Source organism: Cucurbita pepo, chromosome LG03 (assembly GCF_002806865.2).
Source record: "Cucurbita pepo subsp. pepo cultivar mu-cu-16 chromosome LG03, ASM280686v2, whole genome shotgun sequence".
In the NCBI taxonomy this organism is placed as follows: Eukaryota; Viridiplantae; Streptophyta; class Magnoliopsida; order Cucurbitales; family Cucurbitaceae; genus Cucurbita; species Cucurbita pepo.
This window is the reverse complement of record NC_036640.1, coordinates 1,744,130-1,768,491: the sequence shown is the minus strand read 5'-3', so window position 1 is coordinate 1,768,491 and position 24,362 is coordinate 1,744,130. Positions and strand designations below refer to the sequence as shown.

Sequence of the window (24,362 nt, the reverse complement as noted above, 5' to 3'; positions counted from 1 at the left end):
CTTTTAAAGTGAATCCACTCTCCTTGATCATAAAAGTTTACTCAGTCTTTTAAATCCACTCTCCTTAGTTTATGACTTTTGAATTTGAGCTAAAATAAAGTTTGAAATAGTTGTAAGTGTAAGATGCAATTGTAGAATGAGATTAAATAAGGTTAAAAGAAACTAAGACCAAGTTTGTGGTGTCATCTTTATTTTCCTTTTTCAAAATTATATACCTTCCAGCTATGCTTTTAAGGATCATCCCATTCCCATTCCCATTCCCATTCCCATTGCCAATCAACTCAAATTCTAATCTTCTTTCCCGGTTGTATATCATCATCATCATCATCATCCCCATCCATGTCCTTCTCCATTTTCTTTTTTGCTAGTATCTTGTTGATCTTGTGCAGTTCATTGTTGAGTTTCTGGTCCTTGTTTTGCTTTCGTGTCTTACGACCGTCTTGCATCTTCACACCGAACTGGAACGCAGCTTTTGGCATCGCTTCCTTCTGCTCATTGTACTTTGCCCACTCCTCCTCTGTCTCAAAGTCCCATCGGTGAAGGCGGCCCTTCGCCTACAAATATGAATATCGAAGTCAATATTCAAACCCAGTACACTAAACCGATACGATTGGGTTTTCATCAAAGACAAACTCAGAATGGATTAATTAATTCAGACTACTGTAAAGAACCACATATTTTCAAATAAAGATCTTGAAGTACTCTCAATTCCTAAAGTAGTGATCAGAAATTACCCGGCCTCCCATGTCCATTTTCGATAAGTCATCTTCATCGTCACTGTCCACGATTTCACGGTTATACTCTTGATATCCAGGATAACATTCAGAATAACTCTCTGATATGAAGTTGGGATCCTTCTCTCGTGCATCTCTCTCTCTCAGTTGCTGTAGTCTCTGATCGTCTCTCTTGAATACTGACCCTAAACCCCTATCTTTCTCTTCTTGAGTCATGAGGTGGGGATCGTGTTGCACTCCTGTTTGCATATCATATGCCTGCATGTTGAGCTGAAGGTACTGTTCAGAATAAGCCAGTTGATCAGAATACTGGTAATCCTGCCACTCTCCTTGGTAGCCAGCAGGAAACGCTTGAGGTTGCATCACCCCATAACCATTCTGCAACATCATTGAACTCAGATAAGAACACAGAAGGTTAAAAACTGGAACAAGCAAAGAATCCAATGACTCTGTATTAGCTTGCAATTTGAAAGGCTGTTACGAATCTTCGAGTTGAACAAGATCAACTTACTGCTTCTTGCCATTCTTGAGGTGGTCCAGAGGGTGGGACAGGACCATAAGCAGGTTCAGAGAAATAACTAGGTTTCTCCTTATTTCGAGGAGATTCTTCCATGTCTTCTGAAAGAGGACTCTGGCTCAGGTCCTTACCAGGAACAGTGTAATCAACGCCGTCACCGACAAAAATATCATCTTCATCTACTCTTGCAACAACTGGTCCTTGCTTCTCCTTCAAAACTATTTGATTTTTCTTGAGAGGAGGTGGAGGGGGCAACATCTCTCTTTCCGTTTGCTTCTTTGGCACACCAGCATCAAGTGTTGATGGCTTGTTGTTTCCAACATATTCATTAACAATAGCTGAAATCTTCCCTGCAAAGAAAATACAAAAAGAACGGTAAATTAAAAGGTAAAAACAGGGGTGGGATATGAACAAAATCCCACTAGCTTGCCTAAATTCATTAAATGCTTGCACTTTTTATGCCCATGTGCACGTATATGCTCTAAGTACGACATAAAATATGTTATTCACACATAATCCGGTTCATTACAAACCTACATTCGCATGAGAGAAACTGAAGAACAATAATCATGCTTCCTATGATATTTAATTAATGAAAAGGGATTACCTTTTACATCTTTATCCTTCTTTTTCTTCTTTAGAACCTTCCCTGAGGATCCAAGACGAAGATACGACATAATCTTAGCAATTCGATCTAGTACAGAACCATCAACATTGACGGTCACCATTTCCTGCACCAGTAAACCAACGATGAAAATTAGGTGCATTGTACAAAACTTAAGAGGAAATGATGTGAGGAAAGAAGGATTTCACCAAGAGATCAAGAAATGAACCTCTGGCACTGGACAGTCGGCTTTACTTCTATGCAAGGTAGTTGGAATATCATGAGAATATCCACCCTCCTGTGAATAAGATATCAGATAAGTAGTCAAGTAAAATTCAGTAAGAGCATCACGAGCAAGTGAGAGAATAAATTTCACTGGATAAAAAATTGACTAATGCCCCTTCTACCAAACAAGGATTTGGTGAGGATTATTGAAAGAGTAGTCCTACATTGGCTAATTAAGAGGAAGATCATGGGTTTATAAGTAAGCAACACTATCTTCATTGGTATGAGAGGCCTTTTTGGGAAACCAAAAGCAAAGTCATGAGAGCTTATGCTCAAAGTGGACAATATCATACCATTGTAGAGAGTTGTGGGTTCTAACAGGATTCTCTCCGAGGATTTAGCACCACAAACCAGCCACCTTTATGACAATCAAGATCACTACTAAATATTTCTAGATTCTAGTACTTCATTATACATCCACATAACACGGTGGTGCAAGTTAACAAAGATGGAGTTTTTTTTTTTTCTCTTTTACTGATAAGATAATTTTTTTAAAAATCATTCTGTTGAATGCAATTACGCTCTTGTTCGTGCAATCTGAAATTACATTACTGGATCTTCAACTTTGTCCAATTTTACCTATGTGCACCAATTCCATCCATATGATCTCATGCATGTAAAAATTGAAGAAAGCCTCTGAGCACATACTAACCACAGATCAACAAACAATAATGTGGGTAAAGGTCCAAAGAAAACCCTGTTACTTTTGAAATGAGCCCCCAGCTGAAATGGAGGGAGGGCCATGATATGTCTTCAGACAGCTTTATTCAAACTAACTAGGATAAAAGGAAAACATTGATTACCATGTTAAAAATAAATGATGTTCTACCAGGAAGGAATGTCTCATTTGACTTAATAACTGTCTGGGGCTTGACGATCCATTTGTATACTGACTGAAATACAGAAGATTGGCCACAGATCGTTAGCACAAACAGCTCACAGAAGCATGACCAAAATCTTCAAAGAAACAGAAACACTATTTAACAGAATTTTAATATTTAGAGAATTAAAATACACCTTTGCTGTTGCAGTGCGAAACAACACTTGTTGATCTTCCTTGGGTGTACTTCAGTATCAGCATTCAGAAAATCATTATCAATGGTCATTACGATAAAAGAAAAGAGAATGCTGAGAAAAACATCATAGTCCAAACAGAATGGATAATCTTCTAAATATTTAACTAAATTAGGCGAGGATTAGATGAAATAGAGAAGTAAACACAAAAAGAACAGAGATTCTAAGACAAGTATTATCAAGTTCTTTAACTGCATTCGAAAAAATGAACAATCGAGATAAATGGGTGGTGGCGGTGGCGATCAGATACCTAGCTTTCCCTTCAGCATCGCCCCCAGAATCTGGCTTCTTGTCAATCTCACTTCTTACTTTATTGAGCAAGGCATAATCCAAACCTTTCACCAAGTGGGTATGCTCAACGTCCCCTGCATCAAAGCAGCTCAAAAAAATAATACAACATAAAGTAAAAACAATAATAATGGCTTGGGAATATCCCCTGGTTTAGACTTCAACCAAAAAGCTATAAATATTACCAAGGTACGAGCAACTCCAAATGCATAATTAATGATTAAGAACTCCTCTGAAAGGCCACAATCCAATCGCTAATGGACCAGCAAGGAGGGAAAAGGGCGAGTTGTACTTGTAGAACACACTATTGATTAGTCACCCCCCACCGCCACCCCAAATTTAAATATATCCACCCGATTCTGAATTGGATGCAAAGGAAGAACAGTTCCTAATTTTACAAAGTTAAAAAACACAAACTGAAAAACCTCATTCTACTGGAACGAACCTCCAAGGTACTTGCTCTTCTCAATGGATAACTTGTGTGCATCAGCCGCCCTGGAAAAAATGAAGTAACACTAAAAAAATGAGCATAGAAAGTAAGAAGAAAATACTTCACATGCAAATTACAGAAGAAAATTACATTGAGCAAACGGAGGAAGCAGGTCTAACCGAATGTCGACAGTCCCAGGAGGGGCAACCGCATGAAAACCCAGCTCGCTGGATTCATAATCAGGATTCTGATCTTCTCTTCGTTCTTTAGCTCGATCTCTGTATTTTGGCGTTTCGGGTTCTTCAGTTTTCTCCTCCCTGTTACATTATGCATCGAATGAGGCATATTAATACCATTTCCCAAAATTTTCTGACAAAAACTCAGCCGGAAGAAACTATAGCATGGAAGAATCAAATAAAACAACAGAAATTACAGATACTGAAGCTATACTTGTGACGAGCAAATTTATCCTTGTAATGCTTTTTTGCCGAACTCATTTACACAAATTTTGAGATTGTAGCCTCCAACTGGAACAAGGATGTGTTTAAATCCCGATGGATGAAGCTAGGGTTTTGCAAATTCCCCAAAATTTGAAGCTACCGTGTAAGAAATTCCTCTGATCAGTGAAATTGGGGAGTTTTCACGGATGGGAACTGACGAGAAAGAAGGGTACAAACTGTAATATTCACCTTTAGCTTTACCCAATTTTGTCATTTTCTCACAAGCCCAACAAATTCCCAACTTGCAAACAGTAAGATTTATTGGGCTTATTGGGCTCGCGTAAGGCCCATAAGCCTAACTATCAGATAAGCCCAACCCATTCCGAACTTGCAAGCAGTAAAACTTATTGGGCTTATTGACCTTGTATGAGGCCCCATAAGCCTAACTATTAGAGAAGCCCAACGTATTCCCAACTTGCAAACAGTAAAATTTATTGGGCTTATTGGGCTTGTGTGAGGCCCATAAGCCTAACTATTAGAGAAGCCCAACCCATTCCCAACTTGCAAACAGTAAAATTTATTGGGCTTATTGGGCTTGTGTGAGGCCCATAAGCCTAACTATTAGAGAAGCCCAACCCATTCCCAACTTGCAAACAGTAACATTTATTGGGCTTATTGGGCTTGTGTGAGGCCCATAATCCTAACTAATAGAGAAGCCTATCAGGGGCATTTTGGTATGCTGGGAAGTCTTTTCCTACCTCTAGCCCAACTTTTTAAAGTAAAAAATTAAATAATTATAAAATTAGTTTTAATTTTACTAAAATTAGTATCGGATTTAATTTGCTAGCTGAATAAATAAAAATATTTATGAAAAATATTAGAGTTGTAAATTTTAACGTAAGAATTATAATGAATTTGTAGGTATTTGTATTAATAAATAGTAATTAATATGGTAGAAAATTAGGGTTTGGATTTATTTTATTTTAGGCATTATTTATTATTTGCATTAATAATTATTTTTTATTGTTTCTATTTTCAAATATATACATCTTTGAAAGTTAGGGAAAATATTAAATGCATGAGTGCAATTTTGGAAATTTTTTCTTATTTAAAAAAAAATCAAAATGGGTGTTGGAAATTGCACTATATTTTTTATAAACATATTTAAAATCCATAAAAAGGAAAAATAAATAAATAAAAAACAGAACCACTATTCCCAGCTAAATATCAGCCGGTGGTTGTCTGTCAAAGCCTGTATAAAGAAGACACCTGTCCCACAATTTTCTTTAGCCATATCTTTTTATATTTAAAATCATTTTTTTATATATAAAAAAAAAAGATATTTCAAATGATTATTAATAATAATAATAATAATAAAAGTTTGTGGGACGTTCGTAAATTCCATCCATAATATTAAAAATAAAAATAACGAAATTTATAACATAAAGGAAAAATCATATTTAACAATAATACTCGAATAGTATTAATATTAAATCAAGTTATATTCATTATAAAAAATAGTTGTATAATTAATATTAAAATAAACTTCGTGAAAACTAATATATATGAAAATTAATAACTAAATCGACTTACAATTGGTAAGTGATCATTTAGTACAATTGGTAAGTGATCATTTAGTCACACTTTTTAATTAGAAGTCTATTAATTCATTTATTTTACATATTAATATTTTTTATACATGAATTCCTACCAACTTTATAACTAATTGATTTAATTGTTTATTATATAGTTTATTCTTGATTTTACATGGTCAAAGTCAAGATAGAAAATGACGGGTAATGCCAAACACGCCATATTTGATTTGGTTCGTAGTTATAAGAATTTGAAATTTTCCTATGATTTAATAATTTCGTTATATGTACACTTTAAAGCTCGCAAGTCATAATAAACATGGCTACCACCCGCGAAAAAAGATTAGGAAAGATTCATAAATATCGTGATAATTATTTTATATTTTAAATATGGCATTTTTTAATTGAATTCAAAAATAATTTAAAAAATATACATTAATTAGAAACGGAGGAAAGTTCTATTATTAAACACAAAATTAATAGTTTAATTAATATTTATATCTATTGTTTATAAAATAATGTAATGATGTAAAGTTGCCAAATACAAATTAAATTAATGTCATTAACTTACCATTTGTATTTGAATTATAATATTACAAAGAAAGATTTTTTTATTTATTATATTTTTTTTTTTTATCAATCGATAATGGGCAAGTCATCGCAATCTAAGCTCGAGCTGTCTGGGAGAATTCTTGAGTTAATCTTTGTTATGGTCAAACCTTGACGTTTTCGACTCTCATTTTCAAAGGCTTTCTATCCATTTGACCGTTTTTTAAAGGTTTAATGGTCAATGCTTAGCTCTGAATTATAACTTGGATATTGTAGATTTAATTGATTAAGTTATTTGAATTATATACGTATACAATAACTATGAAGAATCATGGTTTAATTTTAAGATTATAACGGTTCTTAAACCTTAAAAAGAAGATAAGAGCAGCGGGTCTCGCAAATCAATGGATATAAGTCAAAAGTTTCTATGATTGGCCAAATAAGCAACCATACCGTTTCCTAAAAATAAAATATTTCATTAACAAATTTTTAAGAGAATTTGCAAAAATACCCCTAAACGCTCGAGGATGTTACTAATCACGCCCTCGTTCCTTATTTTGTTAATTCAAACATTGGTAACTAAAATTTACAATTAAGTCCTTAATAATATTATAAAATACAAAATGGCTATCAGAGTAAAATTTAGTTTATTTATTTATATAAAATTAGGGGTAATATTTAAGTGTTAAAAACGTGATAAATTACAGTCTTATAAGACGTAAAATTGAAGGATATAATTGTAATTGGAGACATTATTTTTGAAATTTTTACAAAAAGAAAATGATGAGTGAAATGACGAGATAATTAATTAGTTGGTATAAAAGCTCCGACGAACAAACTTCTAACGGATCGGCGAGTCTCTCCGAAATCTGGCCGTCCATCTCTCTCTCCCTCTCTCGCTCGTTCGCGTCTCTTTCTCTCTGCTCAAACTTTTCTCTTCTCTCTCATCAACAATATCGCAGAAATCGAGAAACCCGACTGAAAAAGACCTGATACAACAAATAATTCCATTTAATTTAGGGTTTTCCAAATCTCTCTTCTTCTCTTCCCCTCCAAATTCTGTTTCCCTCCATAAAAGGTATCCCCNTTTTTTTTTTTTTTTTTTTTTTTTAATTATTGTTTACGGGCTATAAGCTTGATTTTTCGATTCGAAGAAAAGTGGGGGAACGTTTTCTGTTATCTGGGTTGTTTTGGCCGCTGAGTTTCTTTAATCTCTCGTTCTCGAATCAGATTTTGTTTGGGGGAAATGGATTTTTCGCGGGAAAATACGAACAGTTTGTGATTTTCAGCTCTTTCTACGCCTTCTTCGGTCATTTTAGCTCTTGTAAGGTATGGAGGTTTCTTACTTTCGCTCGTTTCGTGTTATGGTTTCGTTCTATTTGGTTTTGTGGAAATGATTTTTGAAATGGAGGAGAAAATGGCCCTGAAATGACGTTTTTGTGAACGTTTATTGATTTATCTGTTTGCTGATCTAGGTTGTTGTAGTGGTATGATGATTTCTTATTATTAAGTTCTGACTTCATTTCATTTTCCCAATTAGGTAGTTTTGTTCCCTTTGTTTCTGATATTGGAGGAAGAAGAGCTGTTGTTAGGAGGGGAGAGAATTGTATACAGAAGTCCACAATTCAAGAGAGTGGATTTGAGCACTTCAATGCCGGGTCATTTTTATCTTGTTTGGATTCATCTTTAGTTGTAGAATAGAATCAAATTGTGTTGCAATTTCTATTCGAATTGTTTAGACTTTGAATGCTCATTGGTTTATGGATTCGGAGGCAGTTCCAGCTTCATTGGATTCGGTGAAATACTGTAATTGCCCGTGCAGTTGTTCGTTATCTACTGGGCCATTAACTACTTGGATTCGATCTGTAAAACGGAAGTATGATGAATTGGATTCAAATAGCCCTTTCACTATTGTTGGGTTGGATAACTTTTCTGTTATACGTGTACAAGTTGAGAATGAATGCAACGCGTTGCGGGAGATGGTTAACAATCAACAACAAGCAATTCAGGACTTGTATACTGAGCTTGAAGAGGAGAGGAATGCTTCTTCATCAGCTGCTAATGAGGCTATGTCAATGATATTGAGGTTGCAAAGGGAGAAGGCGGAGATCCAAATGGAGGCTCGACAATTCAAACGCTTTGCAGAAGAGAAGATTGCACATGATCAACAAGAGCTTGCATCATTTGAGGACTTGTTATATAAAAGAGAGCAAGCTATTCAGTCTCTCACTTGCGAGGTACAAGCATATAAACATAGAATGATGAGCTATGGGCTAACGGAAGATGAGGCGGATGGTGAGCGGGGTGAGCAAAGTTGTAGCCAGAATATTGTGGAATATGAGGCTCAGTGTGAAACTCCCATGTATGATTACCCTCCTCTAAGATGCAACTTAAACGAGGCTCAAGGTCCTTTGGACCATGATAACGATATTGCTGATATTGAGAAATATGCCTTTGGTGAAACCCCGCGCAATCGAGATCACGTAATGAATTTGGGAAATAGGATCAGCCAATTGGAGAGAAGTTCTAGCTACAATCATCCGGATGCGGAGTTCTTTGGTGGTACAAAGAACGTTTTAGAGAAGGTGATTGTGGGGCAATCTCCTAGGAGGCCTAGACATTCCAGTAAGTTTTCCAATGATTCAAGTTTCTTCACAGGTATGCCCCAAGTGAATGAATCTCCAAGACATACATCAAGCCTCAAGAAGGAACATGTCTCGCAGAGTGAGGACTACTCTAATTTGAGGAAAATGGATAATGCATCTGAAGTTGGTGATGACACGAGTGATAGAGTTTATACCATTGACTCTATTCACAACGTAGCAACATATAACGGTTCTTACGAGTCCAAGCCAGCAGTTGGCATTTATGAAGACTATATAACGACCCCCAGAGGGTCACTGAATCATGTCGGTTTTGGAGATCCTGAAGTCAAGAAACTTTATTTGAGGCTTCAGGCACTTGAAGCTGACAGAGAATCAATGAGACAAGCACTTATTTCAATGCGAACCGATAAGGCCCAACTGGTGTTACTGAAAGAAATAGCTCAACATCTATATAAGGGGATGTCACCAGAGAGGCAAGTAGTCGTGAAGAAGCCATCCATTCCGGGGAGCTTTTCTTTCATGGCAGTTTTTAAGGTGATTTAGCTGTGTTTATGTTATTCACATGAAGCCCCTTTAGATATTGATACATTTTATGATCTTGCACTGCTTTCACTGAAACTATTCACGAATAGCTTTCTTATCTTATCAATTTCTCCTGTGTGAATGCTTTATACTTCTTTCGGTCGGTTTGTGTTGTGTTTTTTCATTCCGTATTTATCCTTTTCTGGTCATTTGAATCCTGACACGCTTGGTGAATGCTCGCTTGATCGTGGATTATGAACGATACGTTCGCTTTATTGGTTTTTTATAGCAACAAACATTACATCTGTCATTGCCTTCTTCTGATGTTTCTTTTGCTCTTACATCATCTAATTATCTTCCACCTTTTATGAATGCAGTGGATCGCATCCTTCGTTTTCTGGAGAAGAAAAGCCCGTCGAAGCAAGTAAGTACTTCTTGCCATTCTAAATAACAGCTAATTTAGGGCAGTTCTTGTTTTTCTTCCTTTATCCTTTAGCTGTTCACTTGAATTCTGTCGACATGTTCCAACTTTTTGTTCATCTGTGCCATTACTGCCATGGAGGTGGACTGGGGAGATAAAGTTAGCTGTTTAATCTGTAGATTTGTAGACAATAGCAACATTGTGGGATATCTCTAGCTCGTTAGCTTTTCAAGTTGAATTAAGGGAACCCGAATATTCTTACAAAAGATATCATCGTTCTTATGCATTCTATGTCTTCCGACACGGTTATATGTCTGTGATGGTACTGTTTCTACCTCCATTATTCATCTCTCTTATGGGACTACAGGTACTTGTTTGGTTTGTCAAACGGTGTTGGCTTGCTAATGCTTCTCGAAAAGGGTACACACGCGAGGCAGTGGAGATGTCTTTCTAGCACACAAGTTTAAAACCGCGCACCTGATGTTCATATCCAATCAAACCCGACATCCCGTATATGTGTATGTCAAGTGAATACGATTTCTCTTTTGGTTTTTCTTTTTCTGGATTTGTTGTAGCGGCAGAAAAGGGTAGCGTGCGAGTTGTTCGTTTATTTCGTTGTTTGTGGTTCGATCGTGTTGCTGGTTGATCTGTAAAGCACATATATGATATATAGGAATGCTTTGTTCATAGTGTTTCTACGAATTCTTCTCGAGGAACCTATCATCTGATAGCACTCGCCTGTATATTTCAGATTGAACTTAGTCGAATGCGATGGCTGCCTTCTTTTCAACTTCTCATTTCCAAGATCTTAACTTGTGGTGCCTAGTTTGTTGCATTCTTTACCTTACGCTTGCCCTCTGCACATTAAATCTCTTGTTCTTTCTTCCTTTGAGCTGTGCAAGTGTCCTGTGGCCTATAATTTTTATTCTTTCATGGTTGTGACAGTCTACAGAGAGGGCCTACCGAATTTATGAGACGCAAAAGTTTCTAGTACGACAACAATATTCATATTTCTTCTTGGGTAGAGATAACGATACGTCTATTTCATCGAGAAAATTTCTAGCGTTGCAGTTCCACACAAGTATTAAATATTTTTCTTTAGAGTAAATGATGATAGGAACCTTGACTCTTTACAATCGTATGATATTGTCCACTTTGAGCATAAGCTCTCATAGTTATGATTTTGGTTTTCGACTTCATACCAATAGATATATATCCTTTACTTATAAACTTATAACCAACCCCTTAATTCAAATAAACTTGTAACAATCCTCCCCTCGAACGAACTACACCATAGAGCCTCTTCGGAGACCTATAGAGTCCTTGAACATAGTACACCCTTTGTTTGACATTTGGGTCACGAGTCCCACAACTTTGTTCGACATTTGAGAATTTTATTGACATGATTAAGTTAAAGACATGATTCAGTACACCCTTTGTTCGACACTTGGGTCACTTTTGACTACACTTTTGGGTCTCACAACTTCTTTCTTGAACATTTGAGAATTTTATTGATATGACTAAGTTAAGGACATGATTTCGATACCACGTTACAAATCACGAACCTTCACAATAATATGACATTTGATATGACATTGTCCATTTTGAGCATAAACTTTGGTGACTTTGGTTTTAGTTTTTTTAAAAATATCTCAATATTGATACATTTGAAAACCTATAAACACAAAATTAAAGGTTAGAAACACTACTAGAAATATTTGAATGAATTGGAAAAATAGTTTGTAATTACATTAATTTGGGATTTGCCTTTTTAAAAATTCAAATAAATAATTAAATAAATAAGAGATAGTCCTATACAAAACCGGCTTCAACCTTCGTCGCCAAAACCCCAAACCCCAAACCCTGCGGCAGTGCCGCGAAAATTCTGGCAGCAAAGAGTTCAGTTTCTTCCATTTTGATCAGACCTACGAAAAGCTGCGCAAATGTTAAGCTCAAAATCTTTGCTCTCCCGCGCATTAAAGAGGAAGAAAAGCAAGAAAATTACAGACAGGAAAATCAAGAGCAAAGCTGTTTCTCGAGATCGAAATTCCGATTCTAGAAAGTCACAAATTTGTGAATGCAAAGAAGGCGATGGGGAATTTGGTTTCGGCCTCAAATCCTCCGCAACACCTTCCAATCATGGCGTCCAACCATTAGGAAATCTCTATCTCGATTCAGGCACCATTAACACAAGAAATACAGGTCTGGGTAACATGCAAACTTTGACTGACGAGCTTGTTCTTGATGTTTTAGGGTTACTCGATGATACCGATTTAGGGGTTTTGGCTAGTGTGAGCAAATCGTTCTATGTTTTTGCCAATCATGAACCTCTTTGGAGGAATCTTGTGTTGGATAAAGTTAAAGGTGGATTTCTTTATAATAGGACTTGGAAATCTACTTATTTAGCTGCTTTTTATCCTTCATTTGATGATTCTGTTATTGGCATTTCGGGTTTGAGAGTGAGGGATTTCTATTCTGATTATCTTTTTCAGAGTTGGCTCTGTGCTAACCTTGAAATGAAACCTGAGTGGCTTGAAAGAGATAACATTGTTAGAAGAAAAGGGATTTCTGTTGAAGAATTCATATTGAACTTCGAAGAACCAAACAAGCCTGTGCTGTTGGAGGGATGTTTGAATAATTGGGTGGCAAGGGAAAAGTGGAATAGAGATTATTTGATTCAACTGTGTGGTGATGTTAGATTTTCAGTTGGGCCTGTGGATATGAAGCTTGAGGAGTTCTTTTTGTACTCTGATCAGGTTAGAGAGGAGAGACCATTATACCTGTTTGACCCAAATTTTGCAGACAAGGTTCCAAGATTGGGATCAGAGTATGATATTCCAGAGTACTTCAGAGAAGATTTGTTTGGTGTTTTGGGGAAGGAAAGGCCTGATCATCGATGGATTATAATCGGACCATCGGGATCTGGCTCATCGTTCCACATAGATCCTAATTCAACTTCAGCTTGGAATGCAGTGATTAAGGGATCCAAGAAGTGGGTTTTGTTTCCACCAGATGTAGTTCCGCCTGGAGTACACCCCAGCCCCGACGGTGCTGATGTTGCTTGCCCCGTTTCGATTATTGAATGGTTCATGAACTTTTATTCTGCAACGAAGACTTGGAAAAAGAAGCCTATAGAGTGCATCTGCAAGGCTGGGGAAGTGATCTTTGTGCCAAATGGATGGTGGCATTTGGTGATCAACTTGGAGGAATCCATTGCCATCACACAGAATTATGTCAGCAGGTAAATAAGTTCCTGTATTTTACTTGCACAATTAGTAAATAATTTGCCCCCTGTAGTGGCTAGAACAACCCCGCTGTTCCTGTAATCATGGATAAATCATGAGTGAGAAAGGTCGGAAGGGAGGCTAGAAATGCAAGGAAACAAGGAAACTTAGAACTAATATGAATGATTAAGCATTTCAGTCCTATAGCTGGCATTGTAGGAGGAGGATCCTCTGTAAGTCCTATAGTTATTGCCAAATCATGTCATTTCTTTTGAAGAGTAGCATGCATGTGATATACTTAACTTCCGTTTCAGAAGCATATTTTGAAATCATGCACTAATCTTCTCCGTGGTCTCCATATGGCATATTTCTATGTTTGTTGTGATAAGTCTGATGGTAAATCATTTTTCAAATGGAATTAGAAATGAGGGTACAGGACGTTCCAAGCCCACCGCTAGCAGATGTTGTTCTCTTCGGGCTTTCCCTTTCGGGTTTCCCCTCAAGGTTCTTAAAACGTGTCTGCTAGAGAGACGTTTCCACACCCTTATAAAGAATGCTTCGTTCTCCTCTCCAACCAATGTGAGATCTCAGAATCTACCCTCTTTGGGGCCCAGGGTCCTTGCTTACACACCGCCTCGTGTGGATTGGGGGTTCCCACATCGATTGGAGAAGGGAACGAGTGCGAATGAGGACGATGGGTCTCGAACGGGGTGGGTGGATTGTGAGATCCCACATCTGTTGGAGAGGAGAACGAAACATTCTTTATAAGTGGTGGAAACTTTTCTGTAGCAGACGCGTTTTAAAAACATTGAGGTGACACTATCTGCTCATGGTAGACTTGGCCATTACACTTTCTGTAAGTAAGTTAGTGTTGAGGGAGATCTTTTAAGTTACTTCGCACCTCTTCATATATTAAGTAAACTTGGGATAGTTTAGCTCTATCATTTGCCTAGTTCCATTTCATGCACTGAGATGTTTATATTGATTTCTGATCTGTAGAAGAAATCTGCTGAATGTCTTGGATTTTCTTAAAAGACCAAATGCAAGCATGTTGGTTTCTGGAACAAAAGATCCCGTGAATCTATATGATAAATTTAAAAATGCTATCGATGCTTCTTTCCCTGGAACCATTGATCAGTTGACTCAGAAAGCTGCAGAGAAGGCAGCCGAACAGAAGAAACTTTCCTTCTGGGACTCGGTCGCAGATTCGAACGCTGGCGCTTTCAAGTTCTCTTTCTAGAGACAAAATTCAAGCAGAGAAGCAGCTTGGGAAGCAAAGCTATCAATTCATTTGCTGGAACTTAATAGGTAGCTTGGAAGAAACATTCTGCTATGAGCCTTTTCAACAGTTTTGACATGTAATGAAGCATTGTTTAAGAATACTATACCCACATAAGGTCGGAGATGGAGGACTAGAAGCTGTAACCATTAAACTATACTCGTGTTAACATTTAATGTTAAGGCCTTTTAAACCGTTCATTTTATCTTAATGTTAAAAAAAATGGGGTTGCTGCTTTAGTTATGGATTGTTACAAAACTCTTTAATTTTAATTTACGTTTTTTCCTTATATGTTTGAAGTTTTTTTTTTGTCAAATTAAAAAGAAAGTCAAATTCTTCTAAATAATTTGTTACTGAATTAGTATTCTACTAAAAAGCCATCCTCAAAACGTTTTCAATTTATTAATATAAAATAAGAAATATTTTGAACGGTTCCTTGACCTTCCCCTGATAGGTAGTTGACGAGTCTCAATTGAGACCAAGAGAGATCCCTTCCTCAGACACATTTAAAGCTATATTGACTTTTTCAAACAATGATCGTTGAGGTATCTTCGTTAGAAGCGCACAAACAAGTCCTCGACACCTCAGACTCCTTCGCCTCTTGAGACGTATGATCCTCAAGTTCATCATCCTNAAAAAAAAAAAAAAAAAAAAAAAAAAAAAAAAAAAAAAAAAAAAAAAAAACTATAAGTTAAAAAGATTACAAAAATGATATTAACAAAAAAATCTTATTTGATTTTATTCATCAATTTATATAAATAATGTATTTGTTTTAATATAAGACTATATTTTATTTTAGAGGATCTAGCCAATCCAATGCCACTTACTTATTTATTTTTTTTAATTTTAAAATTAAATTATAACCCTATAAAAACAACACTAAAAAAAATATATATATCTTATTAAATCATAAATTTATCTTCCTTCCATTAAAAAAATAAAAATAAAAATCCCTAAAATTTAAAATTTAAAAAATGTAATATATATAAAATTTTATCATTTAAATATTTCAAATTTAATTAACCAAAAAAACAAAACTAAAATATAGAATCTGCAATTTGATATTCAAATTACAAATTTGGAAACTTAGATCAAGATATTTTCATCAATATATTTTCCTAATCTCTCTTACCTAACGCCTCTATAAAAATTCACTTATTATTGTAAATTTTCTATAACAAACATGGAACTTCCTGACGACGTCATCCTCGATATTCTCAGCCGCTTACCCTTCCACGCCGTCGGAAAAATCCGAGCCCTCTCAAAATCCCACAACCAAGCCACCTACACTTCCTATTTCAAAGCCTTAGCCGCCGATCACCAACCCCTCCTACTCGGCTTCCTCCTCCAAAGCCTACGAACCACCGCCACCGGGCGTAGGCACGTGCTGTCTTTCGCCACCCCCCGACCCAACTCGCCGCCGTTAGAATTGTCCCTGAGCTTCCTCCCCGGCCAGTCACCGCAAGTCCTAGCCGTCGCTCCCAACGGCCTCGTCTTATTCCAATCCCGCCACCGGACACGTCACCAGAGACAACTCTACACTATTTGTAAACTCCCCACAAAGCAATGGCAACGCATTCCAATTCCCAAGACGCGGTTTTTTACGTTGAATATTGCCATGTACGTCACGCGTTCGAATCCTCTCCACTTCAAAATTATCCGTTTATGCCGTGATACAACCTTCTCGAAACGACGTCGTTCGGTTTGCTACACCGTTCGCGAGCTTTTTGATTCGGAGTCTTGGCGGTGGAAGCGGCTTGAGGATTTAGTTCATGACAATAGCTTAAGCTTTGTCGAGCCGTTTTGTGTGGCTGTGGTCGTTGGTGGGTTAGCTCATTGGCAATTCTTTGACGAGAAGTCTATACTTGCGTTCGACTTCCTCTCCGAAACATGGTCGAGTTTCGCCGCGCCGGAGGCTATAACGGTGGAGCAGGAGGCTAGGGAAAGAACCGAGCCGTTCAAGAGCTGGCACACGAAGCTTGTGGAGTACAAAGGGAAGTTGGGGCTAATACGTGAGTTTAGGGAACCGGCGGCGGCGCGGAATGAGCTGTGGGTAATGGAAGATTACAAGGAAAGGGTTTGGACCAAAAAGTGGGAATTTTTGGAGTCGAATCCAACGGCTGTGTATGGATCAGATACTTTGATGGCGATGGAAAATAATGAAAAAGTGAAGTTTTGTAATGTGGAGACAGGTAATTACAGTTACCGACAGTTGGAACGAACCCATTATTACGGTTCTGTGCTTAAGGTTTTTCCTTTCACGTCGGATTTTCAGCCGTGGGATTATTACCCTCCGCCGCCACGTTCATCCAACCCTCCAATTGTCGCTAAATTGCTTCGCCCGAGTCCTNTTTTTTTTTTTTTTTTTTTTTTTTTTTTTTTTTTTTTTTTTTTTTTTTTTTTTTTTTGAGGTTTGTAAATGGTTTTTGTTTGATTAATAACTCTTAAATATTTATTTAAATTTGGTATTAATGATAATTTTGAAAGTTTTGACGAGTTCTTTTATATATTTTATAATTTTTTTTAAATTAAAGTTTGTTATTTTTAAAAATTTTAGAACAATTTTAGAATTTAATATTCTATCTATCTATTTAAAGTAGTAGTGTTATTTTAAAAAATGTATTGTTAATGAAATTTTTAAAAATTTAAGGATTTTTTTGAAATATTTTTAAATTTTTAAGAGTATAATGGAAATTTTAAATTTTAAATATTTATGAAATAGGATTGAGAACATATTTTTAATTTAAAAAAATTTAAATAAAGTTTTTGAATGAAATGAAAATATAAAATTTAATAGAGCTTGAGTGGTGCACAAGTTTAATAAATGCTATGTATAGGTAAAAAAATATATATTAAGAGAATATTTTTATTTTATTCTATAAAAAAAAAGCTTTTTAATATTATTTTTCGAATATATTTCGGAATTTGAGGATAAAAATGGAAAATTTCCAGAAATTTAAAAATAAAATGAAAAGAAATTGCTGTAGCTTATTCCAAAAATATATCTAAAATATAATCATAGTGAAAAAAAATAAAAAATAAAAAATAAAAAGAATTGGCACATGGGGAACCTTCAACCAAAACCATGCATGCACAAATTATCGATGGAGGTTTCTGAGCGATAATCTCTCCTTCTCGGTTAGCTCGCAGCTTGAACGTTGATCGATCGAGGAGCTTTCATCGCTGAATGATTGACGATGATGATCAATTTCAGAGAATGGAACCAATTCCGCGATCTCCACTTGGTTTCGACCTTTCTCCCTAATTCAACATTTTCCTTTCACTTTCCTTTGTTTTCTTCCATTTTCTTTTCCTCCAAATTCTCCTCTCTTTTTGTTTTCCGTCTTCTTGTTCATTTTTTTTTTTTTTTTTTCCTGAAATTCGAATCTGATTGCTGATGCGCATTGTTAATTTGTCTCTGTTTATATATACACACATCGATCGAATTTGAAATTTCAGAGGACGACGTTTCGCGTGTTGAATGATTTCATTCATGTTTGAGGATGTTTGTGGTTTCTGATTTCATGTGTTTTGGCTAACGAATCGAGTTTTTGAGATCCTTGAGTCGAAGACATTGGTTGTATGTCTTCGGGGCGATTTGATCTAATTAGGGAGGTTCGGATTGAATGCTCTGGTCCTTCATGGGATTGTTAGGGATCGATTCGTATGTTGGAATTAGAGATTGGTAAATTGATGGGGAACATATGTGTAGGACCAAATCTCGGCAACAATGGATTCTTGAAATCTGTTACGGCCGCAGTATGGCCAAGCCGGCCACCGGATGATGGCCTTCCTCCACCCAAGGATGGAACTGACAGCAAAAGTAAGACAAACGGGAGTTCTGATTCATCTAAAAACGCCGATGCTCCCAAGGATTCAGATCCCCAAAGTGATGTTCAAAATACGCCGCCTGAAACGGTGAAAATTGGTAATAATGAGGTGAAAATGCGTACTAATGAATCACACAAAGCAGTGGAACGCGAGATGTCGTCTAGAGTGATTAAAAACGAAACCAGGGCACCGGAGGGTGCAAGATCGAAGAAGACCACTCCTATGAAGAGAGTATCGAGCGCAGGGCTTCAAGCTGATTCGGTATTAGGGCGAAAAACAGATAATATTAAGGATCATTACACATTGGGGCGGAAGCTCGGACAAGGGCAGTTCGGGACAACGTTTCTTTGTGTGGAAAAGACATCCGGGAAAGAATTTGCCTGCAAATCTATAGCGAAAAGGAAATTGACCACGAAAGATGATGTGGAGGACGTCCGAAGAGAGATACAGATAATGCATCATTTAGCTGGTCATCCTAATGTGATACAGATTGTGGGGGCTTATGAGGACGCTGTGGCAGTTCATGTTGTAATGGAGCTTTGTGCAGGTGGGGAATTGTTTGATAGGATTATACAGAGGGGCCACTATACCGAGAAAAAAGCGGCTGAATTAGCTAGAACCATAGTCGGTGTTGTCGAAGCATGTCATTCTTTGGGTGTCATGCATCGAGATTTAAAACCAGAAAATTTTCTTTTCATCGGTCAAGAAGAAGAGTCTGCACTTAAGACCATAGATTTTGGGCTCTCCATGTTCTTTAGGCCGGGTAACAATTTAATAATAATTGATTCTTTTAGTTTGATGCAATAGTTTCCCGAAATCCTCCTCCTCAAGGTTAATTATTTTAGATCTTGCCTGGGTTGGTTTTGTTTGGATGAAATAGTTTGATTTTGCCCGGTTTCACAAAATAATATGCATTTAACTAGTGAAATTTTTTTCTTATGTATCATGATTTTTTTTGTAAAATTTGAATTACTACATGTATAGCAAAGCTTTGCATATTTCGGTCAGATTGTTTCAAGGGACACATTATGTGATATCCCACCTCGGTTGGAGAGGAGAACGAAACACCCTTATAATTGTTTCAAGGGACACATTATGTGATATCCCACATCGGTTGGAGAGGAGAACGAAACACCCTTTATAAGGGTGTGGAAACATCTCCCTACCGACACATTTTAGAAACCTTGAAGGGGATCTCGAAAAGGAAAGTCCAAAGAGACAATATCTGCTAGTTGTAGGTTTGGGCGGTTACACGTTAGGTATTGCTTCTGACGATTAGATAAACTTTCACGGTTAGAAGCATGTATAGGCAATCTGTGATGGTACAATTACGTTAATTTAAGATTATTCTTCATGAATAATGATGTTCAGGAAGAAATTTTGTTGCAATGAGAGGTTTATTCGTTAACATTATGTTATTTGTCTCCAATCTGTATCTGATTCCTTTTTAGTCTGACTGGAAATGGTGTCTTCTCAGGTGAAATTTTCACGGATGTGGTTGGTAGCCCTTATTATGTTGCCCCAGAAGTATTGCGGAAGCTTTATGGGCCAGAATGTGATGTATGGAGCGCTGGAGTTATCATATATATTTTACTAAGTGGTGTGCCTCCGTTCTGGGATGGTGAGTTTCTGGATTTTCCAGCCACTAAAGAGTGTTTTCATAGGTAACCAACTTTAGATACATAGATTATGTAAATAAAATTCTTGTTGTATTTGGTGTCCAGAGACGGAGCAAGGAATATTTGAGCAGGTTTTGAAAGGTGACCTTGACTTTGTATCAGAACCGTGGCCTAGTATATCTGGGGATGCAAAAGATTTAGTGCGGAGAATGCTTCTACGAGATCCCAAAAAAAGACTAACAGCCCACGAAGTGCTTTGTAAGTTCAATCTTTTGGTGCACGCACTCATAATTGTCTCACCATAGTACCGAAAAGTTTTCACTAATTTCTGAAAACTCAAGTTTAAGATTCTTCGATGTGGATCCTTGATTATTGTAATTTGGTTTCAACTATGGATCTAAAATGATATGGTTTTCATTGTTATTTGTTAGCTGTAACAATTATTCTTACTGGTTTCTTAGTATATCACAATGTCAGTATGTTTAGTTAGCTTTCTAATAGGGCCGTGATTTTGCAGGCCACCCATGGGTGAAAGCTAATGGAGTTGCTCCTGACAAGCCTCTTGATTCAGCTGTTCTTAGTCGTTTGAATCATTTCTCTGCCATGAACAGGCTCAAGAAAATAGCAATTAGAGTGAGTGCTCATCTTCCAACTCTATGATTCATGAGATCCAACGAACTGCCAGATGGCATGGCTTGCAGTGTTGAATGTGCATCTATCAAACACATTTTTCACAAACATAAAAATGCATATTACGACTTGAATTAATTTTGATGAAGCAACTATGAAAATGTTTCCTTGATGTATAGTTTGTGTTTTCGTTGCTTGAGATCTTTTTCCTAAAATTTTCATCAACCTGGCTCAAGATCCTTTCTGAAGGTTATTGTTTTGATTATGTCTCAATTCCGGTGAGGGACTTTGCTCAACCTGTTGTCCATTTGTAGGTTATTGCAGAGAGCCTTTCTGAAGAGGAAATTGCTGGCCTCAAAGAGATGTTTAAGATGATTGACACGGACAATAGTGGCCAAATAACCCTTGAGGAATTGAAGCGTGGTTTGGAAAGAGTGGGCGCTAATCTTAAGGATTCTGAAATTAGTGGGTTAATGCAAGCTGTAAGTGATGCTATATTCTAAAATAGTTACACATTAAGAGAAAAATATTTTCGCTACGGAAGCATAACGCATATTTCTTTTATTATATCTACTGAGATAAATTGTTCATGGTACATTCCAACGTCCTGAAAGTCGGTTGTTATCAGTGAACTGAATGTTACTGAATACTCTGATTCATATGGTTTTAAGTATTCTTTCAATTCAATATTTCAGGCGGATGTCGATAATAGTGGTACCATAGAATATGGTGAGTTTGTAGCTGCAATGCTCCATTTAAACAAGGTTCAGAAAGAGGATCATCTCTTTGCTGCCTTCTCATACTTCGACAAAGATGGAAGTGGATACATCACACAGGACGAGCTCCAACAAGCTTGCGAAAAGTTCGGTTTGTCAGACATCCGCTTAGAAGATATTATGCACGAAGTTGACCAGGATAATGTAATTTTTATCCTCTTGATTATCTAGTCTTATTGCCTCCTTTTCTTGCTTGAATGACTATGAAATAGAGAAGGGTTGCCTTCCATTCTTATAGCCATGCCTTTGGTTTCTTTTCAGGATGGTCGAATAGATTACAGCGAGTTTGTGGCTATGATGCAAGACACTGGTTTTGGTCGGAGGTGAGTGTAAAGCTGCGTGACGATTGGAATTAGGGAAGGCCTTTAGGCTTAACTATTAACATGCCTAATTCTGGTTCCCGACCAAGAAGACGTTTTTATTTATTTTCTGGCCAGTAGGCCCAATACCATTTTCTTTTTTAATAGTTAGAGGTTGAAATTAATGCTGTTTGTAAAGATGACAGGCTTCAGAGGGAGAGTTAGTTTCTTGTTTCTGTTATTGTTTTTCTTGTCCATATCGATTTGTTTTATATTGAGCAATTAATTTGGAATAGATTTCAAGTTTTTTAATTGAAAATGCTGATCATTCTTTAATTCTTGTTCTTTGTTATATGATTATGGGGGGTACTATTTTTTATTATTGTACAAGGACTACTCTTCTCAGTTACTGTTGACTGACTATGTTTGCTGAAGACATGATACTGATAATAGTGGTTTCAACATGTGACTTGAGAATTACTACAACACTGCCTCATCGAGTATCTTCACGTAAGTTCTTCTCTTTAACTATAAGATATCGTCTGAGATAATGAACATGATTTTCTTCCTTTTTCTTTTCTTTTTTCTTCTTTCTTCTTTTTTTGGGGGTGGGGTGGGGACTAGAATCCTTCCTTGTTTATTGAACATCTGGATGGGTGTAATTGAGAGCTCAAGATATAATGAATACTTTACGTATGTTGGATTACCAGCAGAAACCATTTTTTGTTTCCAACCTCTTATGTGAATTACCATTGAAGGAGGAACAGGATATGGAGCAACAATAACAATTCAGTGATTTTGGAAAGGAAGGGATATCGCTTTCTTGTCAGGTTCTATGCTTCTAATGATTCTCATCTTCTCTTAATAGATTGCCTGCGAGCTGTGACTTCCTTTGTGTGAAACCTGGCACCACTGGTTTATTCCTTTAATTTTTATTTTTTATATTAACATCATCTACAGTTTCTTCTATTTGAGAACAGTTATCCATGTTTTTCCTTTTTGTTTTAGTTACCACAACCATCTACTTTCATAAATGCTACACGTCTGCTTTTTAATTGTGAACATGTATTGTTGATATGGCAGAATTCGTATATAAACCTTTTATTCAATTATCAGTGCCCTTGATAAGATGACAACGGGTGACATGCTAACACGACAAGGCGTGTAAAACCTGTATTTGTTTGGTTTTTTTGTCTGGCATCAAGACATATCATTCATCTTGCCCCTGTATTGACTCAAATAATGTACCAGCTATCCATAAAGTTGCATAGCACGCTCATATGAGTTTCGTTTCGTTGTTATTTGTCGTATTACAAGCATGTACATGCATTGTTTTATTAACTCTAGGTGTCCGGCAATAACCATGTGCCAATAAATGTTAGTACTTCACTGTGGTCAATTTTATGTTTGATAAGCTTTTCTGACTGTGGATGGTCGACAAAAGCTGGTAGAGTTTCTTGCATATGTGGAAGGTTTTCGTAAACGTTAAGCTATATCATTTACTTGCAACAGTTCACAAAGGTACCGTAAGGCTAATTTGCCAAGGATCTGAAAGGTAAAATTCTACCCTGAAATTGAGTTGAAGCTTACAAATTTAGGAGTTCTTCGTTGAAATTGACTGATCCATTCTTGAGAGATTCTCAAAACTTGTGTAAGTTGTATTATATAATTGAGCTGGCTTATAGTGTGGATTATGCATCTCGTTTATTTTGTTTCAGGTAATTTTGATATCATAATCTCACGCTCTTATCTGGATCTGAATATTAATGGATACTTTTCAGTTTTAAATCCCATGTTTACCTTAATAACCAAGGGCATCTCTCCTTCAGTCATGGCTGGCTGAAGCACATGATTTTTTTGTTGTGGACTAAATAGCACATGATCTCTGACCTAACACTATTTTTTTCTTCCTTTTTCTTCTTTCTTTCAGTCTTTCTTCTTTTTCACATAACTGGCCTTTTCTTTTTACTTTTCAATAACCTCAATACAGTTGGGTTTTCCCTTCATTTTCAAGCCTCTTTCCAGCGGATGAAAGTGGGAGGAGGCAATGAAAAAAGTTGTCCAATCCCCACCAACCACTGTCACCTTCTAACCAGTTACCTTTCTGTTTGTCATTTCAACTCTGCACCATATGAACCATTTTGTTGCTGTTTCTTTCCTCCATATCATCAAAAACTTTCCACATTTAATATACACAGAAGGAAAAAGCAGTGTTGTGACCTACACACTTTTGACAAATGCATAAGGTCCCTGGATTACAAAAAAAACATCTTTGAATAGTGAATTTTTAAAAATATTGTCTCGCAGGACCACCGATCACTAGTCTTTGGCCGGAGTGGTTTATTGCACAAAAACGTCAGGACGCAGGCGTTCTTAACTAGAACAACCAGAACACAACCCGAAACAATGCCTATTCTGAATTGTGTGGCCTTGATTTCAAATCTTAGTTTGCTACTAAGCACTGTTTGATTTAGAATGGTTTTAACTTGATGTTGTTTGTTAGAACATCCTTCTCTAATGATCATGTTTGCAGAGAATTATTCGAAGCTATCTCTTCTTTGGTTGGTGCTTCCAAGTCCACACATGTCATGTGGATGATGATGCCTCTTGGTGGCCTTCATCGCCTTTGGCTTTGCATGTGA

At 36.7% G+C, this 24,362-nt stretch overlaps 5 protein-coding genes across 11 annotated transcripts; 4 read left to right on the top strand and 1 right to left on the bottom strand.

The window, feature by feature from the left end:
* Positions 1–119: 119 nt before the first annotated feature.
* On the bottom strand, positions 120–4,598 carry LOC111791703 (suppressor of mec-8 and unc-52 protein homolog 2-like). Of its 4 annotated transcripts, XM_023673163.1 has the most exons (11): positions 4,383–4,598; positions 4,112–4,249; positions 3,948–3,997; positions 3,465–3,579; positions 3,158–3,206; positions 2,944–3,033; positions 2,085–2,153; positions 1,859–1,982; positions 1,246–1,601; positions 735–1,112; positions 120–554 (listed from the first exon to the last, which is right to left on the bottom strand). In XM_023673163.1, the coding sequence occupies exons 1-11, from the start codon at positions 4,427–4,429 to the stop codon at positions 282–284; spliced, it is 1,689 nt and encodes a 562-aa protein (XP_023528931.1). In that variant the 5' UTR covers positions 4,430–4,598; the 3' UTR covers positions 120–281. The 4 variants fall into 4 exon arrangements, with proteins under 4 accessions (XP_023528931.1, XP_023528934.1, XP_023528932.1 ...); XM_023673166.1 differs by lacking the exon at positions 4,383–4,598 and adding an exon at positions 3,688–3,861 and having other exon boundaries at positions 2,970–3,033; positions 3,158–3,579; positions 4,112–4,153; XM_023673164.1 differs by lacking the exon at positions 4,383–4,598 and having other exon boundaries at positions 2,970–3,033; positions 3,158–3,579; positions 3,688–3,997; positions 4,112–4,208.
* A 2,757-nt stretch (positions 4,599–7,355) lies between these two features.
* On the top strand, positions 7,356–10,859 carry LOC111790707 (myosin-binding protein 7-like). 3 transcript variants are annotated; one of them, XM_023671730.1, is made up of 5 exons: positions 7,356–7,591; positions 7,744–7,842; positions 8,054–9,653; positions 10,019–10,065; positions 10,430–10,859. In XM_023671730.1, exons 3-5 carry the CDS (start codon positions 8,274–8,276, stop codon positions 10,527–10,529), a joined length of 1,527 nt encoding a protein of 508 aa, XP_023527498.1. In that variant the 5' UTR covers positions 7,356–7,591; positions 7,744–7,842; positions 8,054–8,273; the 3' UTR covers positions 10,530–10,859. The 3 variants fall into 3 exon arrangements, with proteins under 3 accessions (XP_023527498.1, XP_023527499.1, XP_023527497.1); XM_023671731.1 differs by lacking the exon at positions 7,744–7,842; XM_023671729.1 differs by lacking the exon at positions 7,356–7,591 and having other exon boundaries at positions 7,607–7,842.
* A 1,037-nt stretch (positions 10,860–11,896) lies between these two features.
* LOC111790706 (F-box protein At5g06550) lies at positions 11,897–14,804 on the top strand. The gene is made up of 2 exons (XM_023671728.1): positions 11,897–13,303; positions 14,286–14,804. Exons 1-2 carry the CDS (start codon positions 12,006–12,008, stop codon positions 14,524–14,526), a joined length of 1,539 nt encoding a protein of 512 aa, XP_023527496.1. The 5' UTR covers positions 11,897–12,005; the 3' UTR covers positions 14,527–14,804.
* A 944-nt stretch (positions 14,805–15,748) lies between these two features.
* Positions 15,749–16,896, top strand: LOC111791674 (F-box protein At5g49610-like). The gene is made up of 2 exons (XM_023673113.1): positions 15,749–16,757; positions 16,841–16,896. Exons 1-2 carry the CDS (start codon positions 15,749–15,751, stop codon positions 16,894–16,896), a joined length of 1,065 nt encoding a protein of 354 aa, XP_023528881.1.
* Positions 16,897–17,628: 732 nt separating this feature from the next.
* On the top strand, positions 17,629–22,032 carry LOC111790705 (calcium-dependent protein kinase 20-like). 2 transcript variants are annotated; one of them, XM_023671727.1, is made up of 7 exons: positions 17,629–17,810; positions 19,874–20,017; positions 20,121–20,273; positions 20,533–20,648; positions 20,960–21,127; positions 21,341–21,565; positions 21,683–22,032. In XM_023671727.1, exons 1-7 carry the CDS (start codon positions 17,753–17,755, stop codon positions 21,746–21,748), a joined length of 930 nt encoding a protein of 309 aa, XP_023527495.1. In that variant the 5' UTR covers positions 17,629–17,752; the 3' UTR covers positions 21,749–22,032. The 2 variants fall into 2 exon arrangements, with proteins under 2 accessions (XP_023527495.1, XP_023527494.1); XM_023671726.1 differs by having other exon boundaries at positions 17,629–19,159.
* Positions 22,033–24,362: the final 2,330 nt, after the last annotated feature.

Coding starts and splice junctions, on each gene's coding strand:
- LOC111790707 (XM_023671731.1), top strand. CDS start 8,274: ATGGATTCGGAGGCAGTTCCAGCTTCATTGGATTCGGTGAAATACTGT. Junction 9,654..10,018: donor CTTTCATGGCAGTTTTTAAG/GTGATTTAGCTG, acceptor TTATGAATGCAG/TGGATCGCATCCTTCGTTTT. Junction 10,066..10,429: donor AGAAAAGCCCGTCGAAGCAA/GTAAGTACTTCT, acceptor ATGGGACTACAG/GTACTTGTTTGGTTTGTCAA.
- LOC111791703 (XM_023673163.1), bottom strand. CDS start 4,429: ATGAGTTCGGCAAAAAAGCATTACAAGGATAAATTTGCTCGTCACAA. Junction 3,207..3,464: donor GATGCTGAAGGGAAAGCTAG/GTATCTGATCGC, acceptor CTGATACTGAAG/TACACCCAAGGAAGATCAAC. Junction 1,602..1,858: donor GAAGGATAAAGATGTAAAAG/GTAATCCCTTTT, acceptor TTTTCTTTGCAG/GGAAGATTTCAGCTATTGTT.
- LOC111790705 (XM_023671726.1), top strand. CDS start 18,232: ATGTTGGAATTAGAGATTGGTAAATTGATGGGGAACATATGTGTAGGA. Junction 19,160..19,873: donor CTCCATGTTCTTTAGGCCGG/GTAACAATTTAA, acceptor GTGTCTTCTCAG/GTGAAATTTTCACGGATGTG. Junction 20,649..20,959: donor TCAAGAAAATAGCAATTAGA/GTGAGTGCTCAT, acceptor GTCCATTTGTAG/GTTATTGCAGAGAGCCTTTC.
- LOC111791674 (XM_023673113.1), top strand. CDS start 15,749: ATGGAACTTCCTGACGACGTCATCCTCGATATTCTCAGCCGCTTACCC. Junction 16,758..16,840: donor GTTTTGTAATGTGGAGACAG/GTAATTACAGTT, acceptor TCGGATTTTCAG/CCGTGGGATTATTACCCTCC.
- LOC111790706 (XM_023671728.1), top strand. CDS start 12,006: ATGTTAAGCTCAAAATCTTTGCTCTCCCGCGCATTAAAGAGGAAGAAA. Junction 13,304..14,285: donor ACACAGAATTATGTCAGCAG/GTAAATAAGTTC, acceptor TCTGATCTGTAG/AAGAAATCTGCTGAATGTCT.